The 22,500-nt window shown below is 41.7% G+C and overlaps 1 protein-coding gene across 1 annotated transcript in view; it reads left to right on the top strand.

The window, feature by feature from the left end:
• The first annotated feature begins 4,517 nt into the window (after positions 1–4,517).
• Positions 4,518–22,500, top strand: part of prkar2aa (protein kinase, cAMP-dependent, regulatory, type II, alpha A) — a 26,209-nt gene continuing 8,226 nt past the window's right edge. Inside the window, exons 1-2 of the mRNA XM_076277092.1 lie at positions 4,518–6,661; positions 19,224–19,259. Coding sequence (XP_076133207.1) covers positions 6,403–6,661; positions 19,224–19,259 — 295 coding nt within the window. The 5' untranslated portion in view covers positions 4,518–6,402. The remainder of the gene's footprint in view (positions 6,662–19,223; positions 19,260–22,500) is intronic.

The following is a 22,500-nucleotide window of genomic DNA, read 5'->3' as shown; positions in this document are numbered from 1 at the left end:
TTGGTTTCACCGTACACATGACTTTACACCAGTGACTTCTCAGTTCATGTTTCTACACCCATGGTGCACTTTAGCTTTAATGGCAGGCTGATTGTATACATCACTATAGCTCTAGTGAAACCTTACTATATTGTGATTGTATAACCTATCCTGCTGATGTCTTCATGATGTGCATGAGTCCTGTCTTACTAATCATTTAGGCTAGTCATATTTTGTAAAACAGTTTTTTCTTTTTTTTTAACTCATTCTCCCAACTATATCTGCCATGTGTTTCTTGAATGACTTGGACTATCAGAAGGAAAATAATAGACTGTGTCAGTAGGTCAAATGTCAGTTGGACCTGTCAGTTGTCAAATGTTAGTCAACTGTTTTTCAAATTTGTGAACATACGTTGGTCTCTATCTGTGGCTCCATTTTGAAAGACAATGTGTGTGAGATAGATAGATAGATAAATACTTTATTGATCCCCAAGGGGAAATTCAGGGGGTCTCAGTAGCATACAGACATCACACACAACATGCACTTACAGCAAATGGTAAATATAAGTATAAGTATAAACATATAACCAAACACCACTGTACAATAGAGACAGTAGGAGATAAGAAAAGCTAACAAAACTAAAAATACTATATAAATTAAATGTAAAAGAAACAGTGTGCTTAAGGGTGGTCAAGTATGAGACGCTTGTAATGACAGGGCCTGTAGTTCTGTGTGCAAAGTGAGGTGCTCAAGAGAGTGAGTATCCTGGTGAAGGTGCAAAGTAGTCCAACAGTAGTTCTGTGTGTATGGTAAGGTGCTCAAGAGAGTGAGAGTGAAGGTGCCAAAAAAGTAGTCCAACAGGAGTCCCTTAGTTATGTGTGCATGGTAAGGTGCTCAAGAGAGTAAGTGTCCTGGTGAAGGTGCAAAAAGTAGTCCAACAATAGTCCTTAAGTTAAGTGTGCACGGTAAGGTGCTCGGAGAGTGAGTGTCATGGTGAAGGTGCAACAAGTAGTCCAGCATTAGTCCAACAGTGCAATAATAAGGTCTAGAGACCAGCATAAATAATATGGACAAATAGGAGAGCAAAGTATAATATAATGTAGACAAGGTAATATAAAAAACTATAAAAACTACGTCAGTGCAGAAACAGGTTGAGGTAATAGGGTTACAGCCATTCAGTATTATTGTAGCAGAAGCCATTGATCATGTGTGCTAATATAGCATGAAAAACATGAAAAACAGTGTAGCAGGAAAGCGGTAGTAAAAACATTAGGCTGTGGTAAAACAGTAGTAAAGCAGTAGTGGGTAGTCAGTACTCAAACATGGAGAGGGTGGAGAGGCAGACAGACTAAGCAGAGAAGTCTATCTCTCCTCTTCCCTTTAGTGATGCATTGAACAGTTCAATGGCCCTGGGGACAAATGACTTCCTCAGTCTGTCTGTTGCGCAAGTCAGTGAGCGAAATCTCCAGCTGATCAAGCTCTTTTGCTTTTTAATAGTGCTGTAGAGTGGGTGGCATTCATTGTCCAAGATGTTGATCAGTTTGTTCAGGGTCCTTTTGTCAGATATTGAAGTGATGCACTCCAGTTCAGCTCCCACTACAGAGCCAGCCTTCCTTAACAGCCTGTCAAGGCGCCCAGCATCCTTCTTCTTTGTACTTCCTCCCCAGCATACCACTGCATAGAAGAGGACGCTGGCCACAACAGACTGATAGAACATCCTGAGGAGCTTGCTGCACACATTGAAGGACCGCAGCCTCCTCAGGAAGTACAGCCTGCTCTGCCCTTTCTTGTAGAGTGCGTCAGTGTTGGCTGACCAGTCCAGTTTATTGTCCAGGTGGAGACCCAGATACTTGTAGGTGCTTACCGCCTCCACATTGACCCCATCAATGGAGACTGGTAGCAGAGCGGGCTTAGACCTGCGGAAATCCACCACCATCTCCTTGGTCTTTGAAGTGTTGAGTTGAAGGTGATTGAGTTTGCACCATTGCACAAAGTCCTCCACCAGGCTCCTGTACTCCTCCTCTTGCTCGTCCCTGATACACCCCACAATTGCAGTATCGTCAGAAAACTTCTGCATGTGGCATGACTCGGTGTTGTAGCAGTGTCTATGTTAAAATGGAGATTGTTGTATTTTTCTGTTGATGCATCATATGGAAATGTAAACTTGCAATCTGAATAATAGTTTAGAAAGTTTTAGACCTAGGGCACATTTGATTGAGAGGACACATTTCTTAAATTATCGATAGAGTTTGGGGTGTATTATAGGTCTTGGGGAGTATTGAGATGTGTAAGATGTGGATGATGCACCGGGTGGAGCCAGGACTGAATTAGCCTTAGCTCCTGCAGCAGTTTCTGACACAGTCAGAAAAGTTAATTACCGGGAATGGCCTTGTCTGGATATACACATCAACAATTCCACAGAACACATATAGGCATAGCTGCCACAATCCTGTTGCATCTGTGCAACTGAAAAGCCGATTTGTGGATTTAAGGAAAACAATGTAGCCTAGTTTTTTTCCAAGACGTTTTGCACTCTTTTAATTAGGGTTAGGGTAATACCAACCTTGACATTTTAAAGCGGGGCCATGGCTGACTCACCGCAGTACATTGAGAATTTGCTATGGGGCATTTGTCTATACATGGACACTGTGTTAAACCAGCAGAATGTGGCGATTTTAATCACAAGGGTTATTCTTTACAATCAAAGGTTGCTCTTCAGAGTTCTTATTTGAGTCAGGGCCCATGCAATCTATGAAGGAGATTATTCAGAGGTCATAAACACTAGTCCTCTCACTGTCTTGCTCCCTTGGCCAGTAGAGATAAAGGTCCGAGGATCTTGATGTGAATTGTGGTGTTATCTTAAATGGTGGGACCAAATCCACCATTTACATTAAGGCAGTCCTGTGTATATGGCAGAGTACTGTTTTAATAGCTCAATAGTTTGTTTGCAATTCATATTATCCCTGATAATGGTGTTTTTTTGTTTTGTATTTTAATATTTACATATTATGGACTGATGTAAGTTACATCAGTTTTGCAGAAGTCGGCATATTTGTGTTTTGCTTTAGTCACTGATTAATTATTATTATAACGACACTGCTTAATGTGACTTAAAAGATGGGATAGATACTTTATCTAGGCCTAATTTATCTACCACTTCCTACAAATTATCTGACACCTGGATTAAAAGGAGGCTACTCTCAATGTGCAATCATTTGATATCAGTTTTATATTTACATCAATAAAGGCATGTGATCCCAGACTTTTGACTTGTAGTCTAACCTATGCATGTATGTGCAATGTTACATTTCCAATATTGGAGCGGCATTAGAGTGCTTAATGAATTATTTCATTGTAGTAGCCTAATTGTGCATTTGATGGATTGTAAACGGCAAACATGTATTTCTAATAAATTGACTGTTAACCCATTCAATGTTCCTGTCTTGTGGTAAAATATACCTATTCACAGCCATGTTGCTATGAATCTAATATTTATTTGACTTCAAAATAAACATTATCTCTGCACATCTACTACTGTCCCCATATAGTCTATATAGTAGGCTATTGCTTTTCCTTCATTTTTGCTGGTTTCGTACTTTTATCCAAACAATTCTATCCCATTTTATTCACTTAACCAAATTCATGCCTGTAGGCTACTATTACACATTCTGATGCTGTCCTACGGTACGCCAACAGATGGCACCCTTAAATCAAACCACATCCAAATGTCAGTGAGAAAAATCTCTTAATCTCTACCTAGGCTGACTTTAACAATAATCTTCTAATTATCCTATTGCATCATAGGCTTCGCTCAGCATACATAAGCTAGTAACCCTCTGCACAGGCAAAACACATTATGAAAACTTCGGTTACCTCTTCATTATTGTCTCAATTTAAAGATAGCGTAGGATTCGTAAGATAATCTGTCTAGATATGCGCAATAGGCTATTGATGCGTCTCTTCTACTGCAGTTTGCCTATCAGAAATGTGGTGCTCCCAAGCCCATAGTGCATAAACTGTTAGGCCTACTACTTCAAGGCTAGCCCACGTCTGGAAAGCTCTGCGCCACTGCAGTGATCGGTCATTTGAGGTGCGCTTCTAGAAAAGGCTCATGAGGTGAGGATTAGTTTGATTAGGCTACGTCTCTGAAACGTGGACAGCAAAATTCTCTCAGCTCACAATCAGTGAAGTCATAAAATCCATGCAAGTTCTTTGCAAGCCATTTTATAATTCCCAAATTTGCGTTCAGGGACACTGTTGTCCACTCACCATGGTAGTAAAGTTTACAATGTTAGCCGATTTATTCCACTAAATCCTGAACGATGGGGTGAGGGTCAAGGTTCCCAGTTAGTAGGCTAGCTAAAACAAAAACAGATGTGAAACCTTTTTGGCTCATCTTCTTTATCATCTTCATTGTTAATGGTTATGTAGCCTATCTTAGTTTATCTGCCAGTCCAAATATGTCCCATGATTGGTTATTCGATACGTCAGTCAGGGTTTCCCGCTGTCCTTGTGCATGAAGTGTGTGGCCACGCCTATCGAAGAAGCTCGTGTGGAGCAGTGGGGTGCCTCGTACGGAGGCAGGCAGAAACGGACTAACGGTGAAGTACCAAGAATTTAATAAGTCAAACACAACTATTTTGTGAAACCTGCAGAAGACGTCAGATCTGAAACCGGACAAGTCCAAATTCGGCAGATTTTTCCCTCGGCGTTCCCTCCGCAGAAGCTCGAAATTCGCCGGGTGCGGGTTGATTCCTCTCGCTCAGGTTTCGACAGCCAGCTAACTAATTAGCTTGGTAGTTTACATAGCTCACTGGTTGAAAACCAAGAAAGTCACTTTTGTCCATTATCAGATCAAGTTTATGTCATTTGTACGTTCTCTGATAATTGTTGTATAGCTTTTTAGCCTAATTGAAACGAACGCGTAAACAAACGGACAGCTAAACGATACCGTTAGCTAACGTTACCTTTCTGTCACTGATGTCCCACCCCTCATGTATCTGACAGGCTGCTGTGAACTTAGCTAGCTAGCTAGTTAGCCGACTATCTTGGCCCATATCCTGTCAGCTCCCTAGCTGTTGGTTTAGCGGGCTGTTCGTTGTATTTTTGCCGAGGAACACAACATTATCTGAACTTTCTGACTGTGGCAGCTGCATTTCACGTAATACCACGTGCGACAACAGTGTTTGACTCCAGCAGTGCTCGTCTGAACGAGACGAGTGGGAAAGAGGAAGACGGGAAGTGGATCTCGCTTGCTAGTAAGTTAGGCTACAGAGTGGTAGGCGAGGGACTGTGCGCCTGCAAGCCTTTCGGACGTAACGTTAATTGACTGCCTGGTAGTTCTGGAATTAACTGTAGATCTAGTAGTAAGGTAGAACGTTAACTGATTCCCGGCTAACGGATTACTCGTTGGAGTTGAAGTAGTTCTAGGGATATCGATAGTATTTTGGCTAGCTTTCTGACTATATTCCTAGTTTTTTTTACGTGCAAACGTCAACGTTAACCGTTACTAGGTTGAGATTTCCAAAGCATATCATCGATATTAAGATTGTGTCAGTGGACTGTCTCAGAATCTTCAGTGCATCTCACATTACTCTTGGAAGTAGCTTCTACCTTGCTAATGTTAACGTTATTTATCTGATGCTTTTCGCTAGCAAGCACTAGCTACTGGCTCTATTGAATGTAATAAAGTTAGGCTAACGCTAGCATGTGAAGGTTAAGATTTGACCCAACAAACGCTTGTGTCTTCATAGCTCCCTGAGTAACGTTAATCCGCGGCCCAAGCCCTGCTACAGCATCTGCATTTTGCAAGTGTGTCGCCTAAGCTTAATTGTCTGTCATTTGACAGGTCCCAGCTGTAGGCTACAAAAACTTATTTTCTGTGTAACGTTAGCTGGGTGGCTTGTCAGCTAACGTTACGTTGTCGAACAAAGACTATAATATTTGGATTTTATTGTGCCAGTGTAACTTTGTTCGTTAGCTAACTCCCCAGCAAGGCAATTTGGGAACATTGAAATCACTATCCATCTAACGTTAACCGCAAACTAGCCAAGAGCTAGGATAATTGATTCATTTATTCAAACAATCTGTACTGGCCTGGTGAATATCCACGCATTTCCACATACCAGAGTTGTTAGCGTTGTCTCAGGTATGTTTGATCTATAGTGTCAAGATTTGTCAGGTTAAGTTGAGTTGGTTGAGAGTGCGAACTATTACTACCGCTCCCTAAAGCCTGGCTAGCTCAATTTGCTAGCTCACATTTAAACCTAGCTAGGCATCTCTCGTTACTGCTAGAAAATACACGAGCCTCATGGACTAACACAGAAGAAGTAACTGGTTATCAGAATAACAGTTTTCTTCAAGAAACCAGACATACTTCAGAAAAATTTACAACTTTATTGGTAACACAACCTCAGTATAGAAATGAGTATCGAAATTCCAGCCGGCCTGACAGAGTTGCTACAAGGCTACACCGTGGAGGTGCTCCGGCAGCGACCAGCGGACCTGGTGGAATTTGCCGTGCAGTATTTTACTCGTTTGCGGGAAACGAGGAGTCAAGATGGGGCTGGCTCCGGCATTCCTGCCAAATCAGGTGGAAAGGGAGTTATGTTTGATGGCGAGCCGATGCAAACAGAGTCCAACGGGGACGAGGATGACGAGGACGACGACTCTGACTTCGAGCGTAAGTACTAAACCTTGGCCTCCCTCGCTAATGAGTTCGACCGTTAATATTGTTATAACAGTTCAGTGGGAAACTAATGTTCTTCTGCAGACACTATCGGATCTAGCAGCTCCTGCCAATTCTAAAGTCAAACCACCTAAACTGGCCAGCGAAAGTACTAGCAAGACATTTTGAGTTAACGTTACCAGCTAATATTTTAGTGCTGCCTTTGCATTCGCTGGCGGGTATCTCATTGTTGTCTTTAAAACATACAGATGATCTGCTTCATTTTGGATTGTAGTACATTATAACAAGGTATGAGCCGTTGTTTGAAGAGCACTGTTAGCGAGGGCGCTTACAACCTGATTAAAATATCTTCTGCAGTCTGTATGAGGTTTGAGGTTTTCCTGAGGCTAGCCAATGTTGAGTGATGTATAACGTTACGGCTAGAGAAGTGACTCTATACACGTACCCAATTCCGCTTAAACTGCGAAATGCATAATTGCCGCTTAAATGCATAAAAGCACAATCCACAAAGGAGATATACGGCGGGGCAGATTCTCCTAGTACACCCACATTGCCATTGAACCATTAGCAAGTGTAGTGTATGAATGACTCTCCTTGTAGCCTACCGTTGTTACCATGGCATGCGATGCAGTCACATGAATGGCGCCCAATCTGTCATTGAGAATATTTGGCCTGATGCTATTGAATCCACAATTTTCAGATGCCTGTCCGTGGTGCCACCGAATAACATTTCAGTGGAGGACGTGTGCAAGTAACGTTTGTAACCACCACATTTTCATTGAGAAAGTGAATTGTTGTCATGGAAACTGCTAGTCCTTAGCTTCCTTTAGGCCCCCTTGTGATCTACTTGTAGAATTATTGCCCCAGTGTGCGGGGTAGGGGGGAATTATTGCCCCAGTGTGCGGGGTAGGAGGGAATTGGGAGTTGCAGGTGCCATTGGGCAAATCATTTACTGAATGTTGTGGCCAGACTAGACGTGTCTGTATTGACTTGTAAGCTATGGATAAGTGACGTTCAAAGTTTTTTTTTTTTTACTTACATGCTGGAGGTTTAATGGGTGAACCTATAGAGGGGAGCAGGATAAAATATAAAAGTCTTTCTAAAACACACACTTACAGAGATTATGCAGTGTGTTGGTCGCCTGAATTTTTGTAGTCGCATATGTGCGAGAGTGTTGGGTGGGTTGGTGGGTGGATTTGTTATAGCTTGCAGAATACTGTGTGTTTACAGTTAGCTTTCAGGCATACAGTGCTTTGTTTTAACTGGTGTGAGCAAGCAGTAGTTCAACAGTCCAACTGTTGGAGGTATGATGCCCCTTTGTTACTTAGAGAGATTAAAGGCCCCACACACAAACCATCTGTCAATTCCAACCCTATGTGCTTTGGTTGTGTAGTGACCAGAATTGCTGAAAGCAAATATCTGGATTTAATCACATATCATTCTGTAATAGGGATATATTATGAAATCAGGGTGGAGTGACGGGCATAATGTGTGTGCTGTATGAAACTGTGAAGAAGCAGCTATGTCAGATGACCCCCCCCCCCCCTCAAACAGGAGGGACTTTAATCATAACAAAGTTTCAAAAGTTTGTAAATACTAAAACACATAAAAAATACGGAAGATTCTAAGTTAAGAGTTTTTAGGCCCAGTGTTAAATTATGTGTGGCAGGTGTGTGTACACTTTGCGATTGATGTTAATCTGAACTTCAGCACTTCCCCATTCTCTTCTTATCTGCACCTGGAGAGAATGGGGAAGCAGAGGAGAGATATGTCACTCACTGTCTCATGACCTGCCCAGCCTTATTTAGAATAGAGAGAGGTCAGAAGTCCTAATAAACCCAGTAAGCGTAACATCCTTCAGGCAGTTTGTATATGTCTTGTGTTGTTAATGGTAGTGTCTAACTATCACAGCCTTCTCGCTTACCCTCTCCCTCATGGTTACAACACTACAGCAGTCCTCTGTGTCCTGCTGAAATGTCCGCAGTAGCCTAGTAATGTCCCTCTGTGCGTGTGTCTTTGTGTGTGTGAGTGACGTACTCTTCCCTCAAGCCGATTAGTGCAGTTGGCTTATGGAGGCGGGGGGGGGGGGGGGGGGGTCACGGGGACAACAGGAGGCCAACGTCAGGAGGCCAGTAAGGATACACCCTGTGTTTGTGTGTGTGTTTTTGGCGGGTGCTGTGTTTGTGAGTAGCTGAATATGTTAAGTGTCTTTGTGATAGCACACACTTGCCCAAGATAATCTGGGGACGGCAAAGTTTCAGAATGCTGGATTGCCCGTTCATGGTGGTTCATAGCATGGTGGTGCTGTTTGGTCATGTTGTGTGTGTGTGTGTGCGTGTGCTTTGATTGGCTGGTTTCTGACCTTCATCGCCACAGTGTTCAGACCCAGCAGCCTCCACTCGTCAAAACAGATTAGACTGACAGAACCAACCTTGACTCTTCACAGCAGAGCAGATAACCAGGACGTGAATAACAGACCGTGTAGATGTGTGCACAACTCCTTTACTTTAGGAGGGTATTCCAAGTACGTGGTTTAGTGAAAAACTTGGGTACGTTAACTCTGAGTAAGTGGTAAACCTCCTACAACAAGACCCTTATGGCATTGTTTTGTTAGGAGAATGAAGCCATACAGCTCTTCTGTTAGTTACTAACCACTAAGCTTAATTTACCAAGGTTTGTCACTAACCCACATACTTGGAATACCCCATAGTTCCCTCTTCCGAACTTATAATTTCGAATATAGATCCTGCATTTTCCAGAAACCCCAACCTATGTGCCCCAGACATTTTAGAGAAAAAGCTTTGGAGGCTCGTTTGGCTAGCTTGTTGATAGCGTTGGCAAGATATCTAGTCAACATTTGGGGGTTTTAACATTGTGCTTTCTCTGAATTTCAAACACATACACACTCTCTCTCTCATGCAGAATGTGAATGGCACTGGGTTGAGGGCTCTTTGCGTAACCAGACTGCAGAGGGTTAACTCCACCAGTTTACAGAAGGACATGGCCCCTGCCTTTTATGGGCTTGAGTCTGCCAAAGAAGGAGAGGGCCAGAGGGGGGGGGAGGAAGCCCGGAGTGAGGACGTTTGGAGTGATGGATAAGAGGACGCAGAGACGTTCTGATTGGATCTGAATTCTGTTTTGGAGGGAAAAGACAATAACAAGATACAATAATCTGATGAATAGAGGAGAAGAGCAGATATGAGAGTGAAATGGTACACAAATTGAGCCATTCTGTGTGAATTGAACAGTGCACTAGATATTTACTGTTTGTGTGGTGTAACACAGTAAAGTTGTGTGTTCCTTCTGAAGGCAGCAGGGCATTTGTTCTCTGATTGTTGTCTGAAGTTGTGACATGATGGAGACCCTTTCAGCCCTCATTCAGCAACAGTGGCATTTTTACGTCTTTACCTTCATTCATAAAACAGCGCTGCAGATCCCAAACCAGCCCTGTGAATCTGGGTGCAGTCCTGCTGTTTTAGGCGATTCCTCAGAGACAGCTGGCCTTGTTCTGTGTGAGAGGGACTCCACAGTGTCTAACACAGAAATTTAGTCCACTGAAAGCCTGACATCAACAGTCTTGCACGTCTGTTCCCATTTCCCTGCTCATGTCCAATGACATTCAACCTCAGCTCTGTGACATACAGTATATTTTTGTGTTGTGGGACATAGTGTCAAATACAGCTCCCCAATGCTAGTGTTCAGCACAGGAATAACCTAACATGCAACAGGGATAGATTAATGCTGTGGACCCTGCACCCTCTCTTGGGTTCCCCTCCTTCATGCGTCCTATCAGTAAGGCTGGGGAGTTGAGATCACCATGCGCCCTCGTACATAAGTCCTACGCCCTTCACACTTCTGTCCGGTTGGTGCAGATAAGAGCAAATGCTGTCAGTGGGGAGACAAGGCTTTACATGATACTGTAGTGTGACTTGTGACTGTCAAAGTTTGTCAAATGTCTTCAATCTGTCTATTCAGGTTCTTTATTACATCTTGACGCTGTCATGCACATATATTTGAATACGTTCAGGGCTCTACAGTGCGCCCATTTCACTTGGACATGCGAGTAAAAATGAGGCCGTGCGAGTGCAAAAAAATATTTAGGTGCACTGGTGCGAAGGACTTCTATCCATGTCAATGTTTGTCTACAAAATACACCACAACATTGAAAAACATTATTGGTGTGAATCACGTCGCAAATGGAGCATAAAAACTACACCTCCCATCAACGTTGGCAGTTTTGCGTTGCTTTATCTTAAGTTTGTCACTTGCTAGTCACCTCTGTCAAATTCAAAGGCGTGTGGGAAAAGTTAGACTAGCCAGCCAAGATGCAAAATACCACTAAAATACAACATATTTTATCACATGATTAAAATTCTATTATTTTACATTTCTAAACATTCCAGAAGTCTATATTAACAATGTAAAGCCATTTTTACCATTGTATTTTGATTGGGAATCAAATAAAAGCAAAGAAACTTACTTTATGAACTTAACTTTAAGACTTATTTGATTATTTCAAATAAAATTAAAAAAGATGTGCAGCGGGCCTGAGGCAACACAGTGTATTCCTCAGAAATATAGCTGATATAAACTGAACTAATTGCTACAGCAGAAGTGCTTGCACAAAATGTACACACATAAAGGGCATAATAAACAAAAAATACTCCATGTAGCCTCTATTCATTATCTTTAGAGTTCAGTTGAAAATAAGGAACTTTTCATATTGAGAAATGCAAAATGTAGCCTAGGCCTACAGCACATTTCGATGAAGTGCTAACGGAAATAGCCTAGTCCATTAACTATGTTCAGTTTACGTGTAACAGTGTAGGAGTGTAAACAATGTTTAGCTCGTAGTAGATTATAGCTTAAACTTGAAGTGCTTCGGTGATATTTTAATTTCATGTCTACTGAGCCAACACCGGCGCAGAGATGAGTGCACTGTCACTTGCCACGCACATCAGACAGTTTTTAACTGGCAAACACTGGATGAACAATGCATTTTATGGAGCGGCGCCGACAAAATAGAACTGAATCGTAATTTAGGCGGCGGCAAAGTGCGATGCTGGTGTAGGCTACAGAGTTGTATTGAGAAGAACAACAGAATCTAATGTAATTGAATGTCGAAAGCGGAGTGCACCGCACTCATGTCACTCGTGTCCCCAGCGCTTTAAAGCGCCGTTCAGCCGACCGGGAGTTCAGAACTGCGTTGGTGTTTATTATCTCCATGACTACAGGAGGATAAGGGCTAGGCAGAAGCCTACTAGGAAGTGTCTGTGACAGTTGAGGACAAATGGTGCATCAGAGGGTCAAAATAGTGCTCAGCCAAAGGGGATTGTTGACTGTGTAAAATTAAAAAATCTTCGTTCATATGTTAAACATTATTAACAGTGACTTTAGAAATGCAACACACCCAAGCCACCAAGGAATATTATTACAGGGCCATTGAGATGCGAAGACTCCTCCCACAAACTTTGTCGTGTCTCGTTTTGAGTGATGTAAAACATCCCAGAATAACCTATTTGGGAATCAGTCGGTGTCTGGAATTCCTCATAGCAACAGTCTGACTTGCAGTGGTATAATTGGCACAACCCTCTGCTCCACTTTTCATTGTTATTGTAAAAAGTCAGGTGATTTTGCTTAAATGTTGTCTTTAGCTCAGATTATAAAATTCTTGTGCTGACTACTAGTAGGCCAAATGTCCATGGAGAACTGTGGCTAGCAATGCAAAGGTTATTATGGACTCAGACCTGTTTATTGTGTAATTAGCCAGTCAGTAGACTGCTTTGGATAATGCAAGTTTCTCAGGATATCAAATGAGCTTCATCACCTTTTTACACTCCTGATTAGTTGGTGACAGCCCCCCCCCCCCCCCCCCCACACCCTAATTGTGTAAATCCCCCCTACATGAATAACCTATGGGGGAATTCCCCCCCCCCCCCCCATTTTGAAAAATGAGTTTTGAGCCCTGGGTGAGTGACCAGAATTAATTTATGCTCAACGTTAAAAATGGACACGGATACAGACAGAAGCTTACGTCCCTACTCTTAACTCATTTAGTTTCGTTTTTGTTAATTCACTTCAAGCCTATGGATACAGACAGAAGAAACTGACGTAAGCTTATCCATTTTCATATGAAAAAGGAGCATAAACTGGGCTTAAGTCATTAAAAGTTTTTTTGATTGCACATAATTTCACGATGAACGGCACTTCTGCTATTGTCTGAGCAACCCTCTCTCTTTAGGCGATTACCGACCTAGCAACATGGTCCATCACTTAATATGTTTGTGTGGGAACTCGATTTTAAGTTAGGAGGTGCGCACATCAGAAAAACAAGCAGGTGCCGAATTCCAAAGGTTTAGAACATAAAAGAACAAAATTGAATCTGCACACTGAGCTCCACGTTGACTATTTAATCACCCAAGTAACGTTTCGGGCTACATGAAACATGGTCCACACACAGACAACCCTACTGTTAATTACGGTTAAAGACTGTGTTCAGTGCATTTGGTACTAGGGATGTAACGGTATGAAAATTTAACCTCACGGTTATAGTGACCAAAATTATCACGGTTTTCAGTATTATCACGGTATTTTTAAAAGTGTGTTCAATATGTTCAGAAAACACTGATAGGCCTACACATCAATATGTTTTGTATAGAGCTACCACAGGTTACTCTATACAACCACAGGTGGCACTGTGGTAACTCTACACAAAACATATTGATGTCAATGGGGCATTTTGCCCATGTTCAGGGTGGAAAATAAAAAAGAAAGATTTGCATAAGACAAGTCAAATTGGTGTTTTCAAAAAGAAGGGATCATGGAGAATAAAGAAAAACATATTTAAAAAATCTTTGTATATTCCCACAAGGTGTTTGGGTGCTCTGAAAATGATAACCAAAATCATTTTTCAGACTTGTGAGGTCTGCTGTTCATACCCTGAAGGGATTTGTTTTCTGTTCATTGCTTTTTGTGAGAGTGTTTCTACTTATCTCCGTAAGGAAAAAAAATCAAGAGCCTATGTTGAGTACAAATATGTCTTCTGAAGGCTTAAACAGAGCCCAGCCAAAAACTCCAATAAAATTTGTATCAACTTTGAGGGACAGCTATGACCATGCAGGATTATCCAGACCAAAAAATTTGAGCCTCCTACATGGTTTAGTTCTTGCGCTGTGGGCTTGTGAACTTTGACAAAAAAAGAGGCCGAACAAAATCGACACCCCCCTCCCCCTGTGAAACTGGCTGTATCTTGGAAAGTATTGATCTTACATAAGAGTAATTTTACAGTGTGTCTCCTGGGTAACATAGGTACACCTGGTAAAAAAGTGCGTGGGCCCTGGTTGAATTGACGTGGAATGACCCCTATACAGTAGTAGGCTATAAAAATAATCAAAGTTGTATAGCCTATTCACTGCAGTAGACCTGCATCACTGTATGAAACATTACAAAAACATGAAACATGACATTACATAACTGCAAATTATCTGATCATCTAATATTTACAGATATCTAGGCTATATTTAACATTTATTTTATATTTGGCCTGTTATGAAATCATGTATTGAACAATTTAAGCACAGTTCAGCTTTAAGAAACTCAAATAGCCTAGATGCATGCTTAGCATTTTGTGATCTACTTTCACAAACTCTTAGTCAGCTGTCCTCTGATTTACCGATATCTAGGCGATATTTGTAACATTTATTTTGTATTTGGCCCGTTATGAAATCATGTGGAACAATTTAAACACATTGTAAAACTTAAAGCCCAAATTTGGAGGCATCCATGCATGTCGAAATTTACTGCAAATTCAAAACTGGATTACTCTGGAACGGCTAACTGTTCAGGGGACCGCTTTACACCTTTGTGTTCGGTAAGGTCTGCTGTTTATTCTGATATGGTTTGTCATGTGTTAAACGAAAGGTTCGTGAAGTATTGCACCAAGAGGAATGGGTAGGGAGATGGACGCAAAACCTTCAGTAGAATTTATGATTAAATTGAATTATATTATTTACTTTTCTCGCGAACCGTTCACCACAGCAATTTGCGGCTAACATCGTTTAAAAGCTGAGAAAAAGCTCTTTCATGTGATACTTGTGATGTCTGTGTGGTGAGTAGGCTACTTCGCGAGTAGTTCAACTGAGAAGAATGGGTGAATTTAGACACACTTTCTTTCTTGCGCTGTCACTTTCTCCACTGCGTAAAATACATTAATTTACGCTGTGAATATTTTGACAGGCCATAGGCTAAATAAAAATCTCTATTAGTAGGACGCAAAGCAGAATATTGAAAGGGCACCAAGGCCACCATGGCCTGTAAACCTCTGATTTTCAAAGGGACATCACGGCCAACGCAAGGGGCAACGACGTGGCCGCCGTGAAATTCCTACCCTGAGTGAGACCAAATTAAGTGTTCGAAATAAAACTTTAGGCTACTGTGTTCTTCTGATAACGTGAGTGGAATGGATTTAATGTGGACGTGAACATAAAAACACGCAGAGTGGCTAAATGATATAGTGCACGTTTTGCGGTGAAAATGTTCCGCCTTTTAAAATCAGTTGTAGCCTAATCCAAATAGCAGTTAAAACCATCAATTAGACAACAGAATCAGTAGGGTACCAATTTTGCTTTATTGTACCAGGCCTACTGTATGTCAAAAGCAGGCTCAGATGAAGCTGGGAAGGATTAAACACCTGGTTTCAACACCGTGGTAATCAACCGTGATAATTATGATATTTAAAAAAAAAAACGGTAATTGTTATCGTCAACATTTTTATCACGGTTTATCATTATACCGGTAATCGTTACATCCCTATTCGGTACACATCTATATTGAACCTAATAGGGCTGTACAATTAATCGAATGAATCACAATCACGATTTTAGCTTCCCACAATCAGATTTGCGCGATCGGGCGACATTAAAAATGTGTGCTCCACCCATAGAACACTCCTCTACTAAACAAATCAAGCGCTCCTTAAACCTGACCATGTGGCTGCACTAGTAGCATTACGTTAAAAGACTATACAAAAAAAATTACGATCAAAAATCAAATGTGTGGCACAGCAGAAAGTCCCTCGAAGCGGGTCATCCGCATAATATTATGTAAAGTAAAGTTAACCAAGTCGAAAGGAAAGCGAGGGCTCTTAACTCATACCGTGAAACACATATCACACGACGTCACTCCTCACATGCCTTTATTATCACATTGGCCATGATGAGAGTTGAGCTGATGATGGGAACCGTGAATTTTGTCCATTTTTGTAATTTATAGACTGCATGTGTGCAGTCTACAATGTGCATATGCGTTTCAAGACACAACACTCCAAACGAGTGAATATTAATTAAAATGTAGCCTACGCATCAGTGTTTTTGGCTTATCGACAAATAATGATATGTCTAAACTCATGGACGAAAAGCAGAGCCGGAGTGGCTAATTGGGAACTTTGGGCGTTTTGGGCCGGTCTCAATATCATGAGCTTAAATATATTGTTTTTGACTTTGCTGCGCCTTCGCGACACTTCAGCAGCCTGGGTTGCGTGGTCGCAGCCCCTCAATTGCAGTCTCCCCAAATATTGAAAAAGTAGCAAGCACAAAAACTGTTCGGAAGTCGCAGCCAAGTAATTTAGGGGAGTAAATGAGGGGAAAGTACTGTATTTCGGTGAGCCAGATAGCAAGTCCAATATGTTTAGGGACAAAAAATATTTGTGTCACTAAAATTAATGAATAATCGTAATATTGATCAAAATAATCGTGATTATATCATTTTGCCATAATCCTGCAGCCCTAGAACCTAACATCCTGTACCTAAATGGTCCGTACGAATACGTGTACCTTTACACCCCTAATTCATAACCATAACCATTGTAAATCAGCAACCAGTGGATCTACCTCCCCACCAAACTGAGAACTACAATTGAGTTTTTCAGTGTGGATCACTTGCAGAGAAAGATGTAGACATGACGAGCCTTTTAGAATGATGACTGAAGACACTTAGAGAAAAGTCACATTTGTGAACACAGTAAGCTAGGCCACAGCTAGTGTGGTGTTTAGCACATTTTGGTGTTTATATTCAGCTAAAATGTTAATATTTCCTAGTTTTATAAACATTTCCTAACCAGACAGTGCTGCTACATTCTTACGATATCTCAAAACTGATTTAGATAGATAAACTTTGTCAAGTAAGTTCTGAGATCAGAGTTGTAGATATGGTCAAATCATGTGAATAAATTTCATTTTGAAAAGTAATTCAATTTGTATACAACCAATTAAGTTGATCATGCCAACAACATGTTTTGAATGTATTTTGGCCTATTACTTATGAAATAAAAGAGGACTTTCACGATAGACCATGTCAGACTAGGCGATTATTCGCCGTCTTTCTCGACTTTTCATATTCGGGCACGACAATGAAAATTTGTCGGCTACGACAAAATCGTAGAAAAATAGGGCTGAAATCGTGTGGTCTGCATAGATAGGGCATTAGACATCATTTTAGCGGTAAACACAAGTAGGCTACGACCCTAAACATTTGAAGTAGGATATGGATTCACTTAAATTGAGGACAAAATGGGACAAACCCCAGTGTGTGGTGTGCAGTGCAGTGGGACAGAAACCCCAGTGTGTGGTGAGCAGTGAATGCATTAAAACTAAAATGTCACATGGAAACCAAGCACCCCTATCAAAGACAAACCTGTCGAGTAGCTTCACAAATGTAATGCCAAACATCAGCATGTTCCAAACAAATAGGCCTACAGGCACTTCGCCTGTCTTAGCATGTAGCTCACCATATCTGTTGTTTTGAACGCTATAAAAAATATATGGGTCGCGACTTCATGAACATGGGAAATTGTGGGTCCCAAAGCCAGACCAGTTAAGAACCACTGAATTAGACTAAATCCTTGCCTGAGCAAACAGTTGGACTCGGGGACCAAACGTGTGTGAAGCTTTACTGGCAAATGCAATTTCTCTGACTGGCATTATGGCTGACCGATTTTGCATCACACCATGCAAAACTAGCAAAGAGAGCTATTTTTCTGCATGTCTGGTCTGGCTGTATCACAGGGTCTCCTTACACGCGTGTTTTTGAGTGTACAATCTAAACGGGCACTCAACAGCTCTCGGAACAGACCTAGTAATAGAGTGGAACTCCGTCACTGGCTCTGCTGGGAATGTGTAGTGATTGGCCACGTGTTGGACTAGCATAGCACAGACACAATTGCATAGGCACACATGTCATTAGGGGTGTAATGGTTATGGTGGAGTGAAACAACATTGACTTCAGAGTCAGACGTAGGCCTAATTTTTTGTCATTTCATATCATCTCTCAACTGTTTCGCCCGTCATAATTTATTTATTTTAGTATCTTTCTTATTATTTGTCCCCTCTCTCCCACTCTCATTTCATTTATCCCTCTGTCATGAGTGTTTGAGTGGGTGTTGGGGAAGCACTTTGGTAGGGGCTATGTTGTTATGGTGATGAGTTCTCCCTTGTTTTGTAGTCATGGCAACTTGAGGCTCCAGATATTCCCCATACGTGATGGCATAGTGAAGTGCTGCCTCTTACACCAAATACACACATGCACACACACACAGCCCCTTATGCCACCTGTGTTTACCAGATCAGACCTCTACCAGTTTTGATTCATACAAGCATTTTAATGTACATTTTATTGAGTCTTTGTATTTCTTGCATGAATTGATTCATTTGTAAATCAATATGTAAGCGGTGTACAAAATTAACATTTTGATTTTATTTGTGTGGTTTTGTTGAATTTAATTGTTAACAATTCCTGGCGTGAGTTGGAGGACTTTTTTTTTATTCATTTAACTCCAATTTTGTTTTAGCCTTCGATTTCTGTAGATTGGTTGTATTTATGTCTTGCTCAGCTAAGCATGAATAGATGGATTTAATTCCCACACCCATTTATACTAACTAAAGTAACTGTGTTGTAATTATATTACCCATATGATTGATAACAACCATAACTCCACTGCGTTGGCCACCTGGCAGTGCATTGCAGATGTGTGACGTGGAGAATTGTAAGTGTCAAAGTCTACTGCAGAGATGTAAAACTGCTGTGGGTGAAGGTCAGAGGTGTGTCTGTGATGTGTGTCTGTGATGTGTGTCTGTGAGTGCTTCACTCACACCCTGGACATAATGGATTCTAACAGCCTAGTAATAGAGTGAGAAGGGAACAAGACGGTAGCGCAGGAGAGGGAGGGCAAGAGAGGAGTGCACCCAGGGTGGCCATCGCCATTCACACAGCCATGTTAATGCATCATACTCTTGTCCTTAAGCATGTGTGTGCGTCTGCGCGCGCACACACACACACACACACACACGGACAGAGAGAGAGAGTGTGGCTTGCAGCCCTGCTAGCCAGGATGTGAACCTTGGTTGTACCTTACAGTCAAAAAGCCCACACATTACCAACACAGTGGTGTGGATTGTAGAAATGTTCTTTGTGTGTGTGTGTTTCATTCTGTTACACTGTTCTTCAACACCACGACCATCTGAAATTAATTTATCTCCCCCTCTCTCTCTGTCCCTTTTTGCAGCCCCTCCTCCCAGCAGATACAACCGAAGAGTGTCGGGTGAGTAGTGTTTGACGTCAGTGCTGTGACCATGTGATCAGTGGGCGTGAGCGAGATCTGTGATAAAGGCTCTGCTCTTCTCTTGGTCATTTTCTCGTGCTGTGTGGTACAGTAATTGCCATGTGTTTGTGTGTGTGTGTGTTTGTGTGTGTGTGTGTGAGTGTGTGTTGTGGTTAATCCCATTATGGGTAGTTGTGCATGTGTGTGGTCACTTTGTTCTGCTGACTTGGTTAACCTTGCAGTCTTTGTCTGTAAAACTCCACTGATGCAGAGTCTGTGCTTTAGTCTTAGGTCTGTGATTGCTAAAATGTGAAATCGCAGTAGCCATGACATACATTTTTGTTTCTGGATTAGGCACAAACAGTCTTACAGCTTGAAATTGTAAAGTGCTTTGAATGTATAAAATGGCTATATAAATGCAGACCATTTACCGTCTTTCAGTTAGGAAGTGGTGCGCAATCATGTTCCCAAACTACAGCCTGTGTGAACTCGAGGAGGTAGTTATTTAACCCACACTGATTTGAAAAATCAGCCTCATTGTTGAATAATATCAACTCCGTAGCTTACACCGGGCGCGTAACTGAAGCGGTACACCAGACGTGATAACTACTTTTTACGCAACGTGAACGGATCGGTTCAGTTGCGAACCCCGTGTAGCCTCCCTGTTAGCCTTGAAATTCTTATAATGTTTGAAATATTAATATGTAGCCTACATTTTTTTTGCAAATGTAATGCAACATGTTGCCTTTGTTTTCCCCTTTTGAGTTACCAAAGTAGTCATTCATGCTAAAGTGGTGCGTCTCTTGGCCTGTTAATTAGAGGTAACTGATCTGGCCAGCAGTGTAACGCGAGAGTCCTGCAGCACCACAGATCCAGTACAACAGGTCTCACCTGATGAGGGATCAGTGAACAAAAGCCACTCAAGGTGAACTGATGGCACCACTGTGACCCAAATCGCCACCATCATTCATTTACAGAACAGATGCTCCTGTTTTTTAAACTTTGTCAAACTTGATTTTTCAGTTCAGTATTCAGTTCTCCTATCTCCTGAAGTCAGAATGGAGGCACCCACATTAGTTTGTGTACTCTGGTCACACAATAACACATTCTCTATGTTCTATTGCTCTGACTGTATTTGTAATAGAGGTGGGTGGTGGTATAGTTCAGCTTGGAAGTAGAAACCGATACGCTTTCACATTAATGTGAGGGTCAACAGTTACACCAGTCACCTCTCAACCTGAGATAAGCCAACACAGCGTGGTGTAGAGCAGTGTTTCCCAAAGTCTGGGTCGCGACCCACAGGTGGGTCGCAGGAGAATTTATTTGGGTCGCCAGCCCAGCACAATTTATGTTGTGTTATAGGTCTAACTGATACCATTTGTCATTTGATACCAGGAAAGTTAACAGTTTTCTATTAGGATGTAGTTTGTTAACTACCACAGTTACGGTTTTGTCATAAAAGCTCATGAAACTGACGCATGAAACTGGGGGACGAACGCATCGCAGAGGGGGAGCCAGAGCATGGATATCTACCTCTCAAAATGAAACCGTTTTGTGGGGCGCCTGCCATGACCTGTACCTCGCAGTTGCAAACTGCAAGGGACATGAATCCGCCTATTTGCACGAACATTAACAGATACCAGTTCCTCAACTTTACCGATTAAAATCTAGTGACCGTGCTGTCAACTAAAGCAGACATCCATAGACCGGATAAGAATATTCAATTTGCATGTAGATAGTTTCGATTGTAGATGCAATCTTTAAAGTTAATAGCAACCTCCTCACATTCTTATTTCTGATTTAAAATGCACAACAGTGCATTCTATTAGGCTACAATTTAAATAGACATTTTAACACTATTTCTCTCGTTTTCTACCTCGCGAACTCCAAAGTAAAGGCGCATTCTTCCGGCTATTGCCCAAAAGCCTCTTGTTCTGATATAACGACTATATAATATAATACAACAATACAATAGAAATAGAGAAACAGAAATACAGAAACAGCTTTACTATGCTGACGAATGCGCAACATGCGAGAATTTCCCCAAACTCTCGGATGCGCATTAAAACTTATCTTTTCAGTAGTCATTTCCAACTTTTCACGCTGATGGTGCTCAAAATGCAACACTACCGTGTTCAAAGCAGGATCTATCTATCTAGATCCTATAGCAATGTATGGTTGGGGGAGGCATAGAAAAGTTGGAGAACCTGTGGCCTAAAACAATGTTGGTGGTTGCAGGGTAGATTTGAAGTGAAATGGGTCGCGATGGTCTGTCATTTTTAAAAAGTGGGTCGCCAGAAAAAAAGTTTGGGAAACACTGGTGTAGACTGTCGATTTTTAGGCTGTTTTTACACCTCCAAGATTGAGTCTAGTTATTTCCCCCTTCCCTGCCCCCGCTAGTCTCTCTTTACCTGAAAGGAAGTTTGATAGCGAGTGGGCTTAGCCTGTACTAGAGTAACCTGACTCGCCAGATGAATTCCGTTGAATTCTGTTGAGGGTGATTTCGGCACCAGATTTTATGGTAGAGCCAATCAGGATGCAGGGCGGGAGTTTCACAGATGTGACGTAGCGTAGAAGCGACTGTGAGACTGTTCTCAGCGTCACGGGTTGGCTTCGATGTGAGTGGTTGAAGTAGCATATGCAAGGATTTTTGATAAGGCCCAGCCTTCTAAAACACCACTCCAATGGATCGATCCCAGATGGATGAGTGGAGCTAGGCGGAACGAAATTCATCTGGCGAGAGTTAGGTTAGTACTAGAGTGCTCCCAGGGTCGGAACAGCTTTCGCACCAGCAAAATGAACCAAACTGACTGATTAAACATACTCGGATCTGGAACAAACACCCCTTTTATGCTAAGATGACCATCTTCATAGTCGATTAAGTTGTTTATTGTTTAATCGATTTGTTTTTTAATCAATAAAATGACAGAAAAGGGTGATTTTACTCAAAGTACAAGATTTTGTCCTCAAATGCCTAGGTTTGTCCACACGCCAAGCATACCTGCATTTAATTTACTGTCGTAGCAGAGTTAAGTAAATCAGAAATTATCAGACAAAGTTTGAGAAGCTCCAGCGAATTTTGAATCTCCTCAAAAATATCCCAAAACTGTTACCCACTTGTAGCCTGGCTAACACCAAACCTCATCTCATTGAGATGGGGTCTGGGAACTACATATTCATTTTCTCGTATTTCAAACGTGGTTTACGAATGCCCAGAGCTGTTTATTGGGCGCTACGAATG

This window comes from Alosa pseudoharengus, unplaced genomic scaffold, assembly GCF_046254945.1.
Source record: "Alosa pseudoharengus isolate Yale_2024_CS ecotype anadromous, Long Island Sound unplaced genomic scaffold, YU_APseudo_1.1 YU_APseudo_1.1_scf_9, whole genome shotgun sequence".
In the NCBI taxonomy this organism is placed as follows: Eukaryota; Metazoa; Chordata; class Actinopteri; order Clupeiformes; family Clupeidae; genus Alosa; species Alosa pseudoharengus.
The sequence above is the reverse complement of the archived record's forward strand: the minus strand, read 5'-3'. Positions and strand labels throughout refer to the sequence as shown.